The sequence below is a fragment of the Peromyscus eremicus genome, chromosome 5, assembly GCF_949786415.1.
Source record: "Peromyscus eremicus chromosome 5, PerEre_H2_v1, whole genome shotgun sequence".
Classification (NCBI taxonomy): Eukaryota; Metazoa; Chordata; class Mammalia; order Rodentia; family Cricetidae; genus Peromyscus; species Peromyscus eremicus.
The window spans coordinates 38,000,708-38,001,453 of NC_081420.1; the positions used below are offsets into that span (position 1 = coordinate 38,000,708).

The following is a 746-nucleotide window of genomic DNA, read 5'->3' on the forward strand; positions in this document are numbered from 1 at the left end:
ATATAGGTCTGAAGTGGACCTAGTGTGTCTTCCCCCATCACTGTCCACCATCTATACTGAGGCTTCATCACTGCTGGGACCACATGGGGGTGCCAACACCCACATAGCTTTTAGGTGTATTCTGGGGATCTAGACTTGTCCTCAGGCATGTACAGCAAGTACCTTCCCTGCTGAACTGTCTCCTCAGCCTGTGCAGAGAACTTTTTAACTGCAAAAGGCAAGAGTGTAGAACAACACACGGCTTTTAGACTTTATTTCAGGTTTCCAGAGTAATGCAGTGGCACAGAGAACTGGATCATGGAACAGAACTGAAAAAAATTAATTTCTGTGAAAACCTACTAGGAAATATAAGACCTCGGCAAAATTTTCAGACCACCCAGTCCAGTTCTCCATAGCCAGTATCTGCAGGTGATATTTTAGAGAGCTGTAAGATCTCAACTCCTTCATGACTGCTAAGTTGTTACAGGTCATGGCGGAGAGGGCATAGCATATCCAGAACTGAACAAGGCGGTGGCTGTTGACTTCACTCTTGATGGTGGAGTGGAAGGGAGTCTCAAAGAAAGCAATGAAGATGGGAATGAACTGCAGTTGTTTGGCTTGCGTCTGGCTGGCCGGGTTTAAGTAGCACCAACACGCCACACTCTGGAGCAGGAGGATCTTTGTCTTGGACGACATCACCTTCTCACTCTGCAGCAAGAGAGCCACTTCTCGCATGTACTCGCTGGCGAACTGTGCCGCACTCAGGC

The 746-nt window shown here is 47.9% G+C and overlaps 1 protein-coding gene across 1 annotated transcript in view; it reads right to left on the reverse strand.

Moving 5' to 3' along the window:
• Positions 1-236: 236 nt before the first annotated feature.
• Armh2 (armadillo like helical domain containing 2) overlaps positions 237-746 on the reverse strand; it is a 4,271-nt gene continuing 3,761 nt past the window's right edge. Inside the window, exon 2 of the mRNA XM_059262363.1 lies at positions 237-746. This exon is cut by the window's right edge and continues 3 nt beyond it. Coding sequence (XP_059118346.1) covers positions 319-746 — 428 coding nt within the window. The 3' untranslated portion in view covers positions 237-318.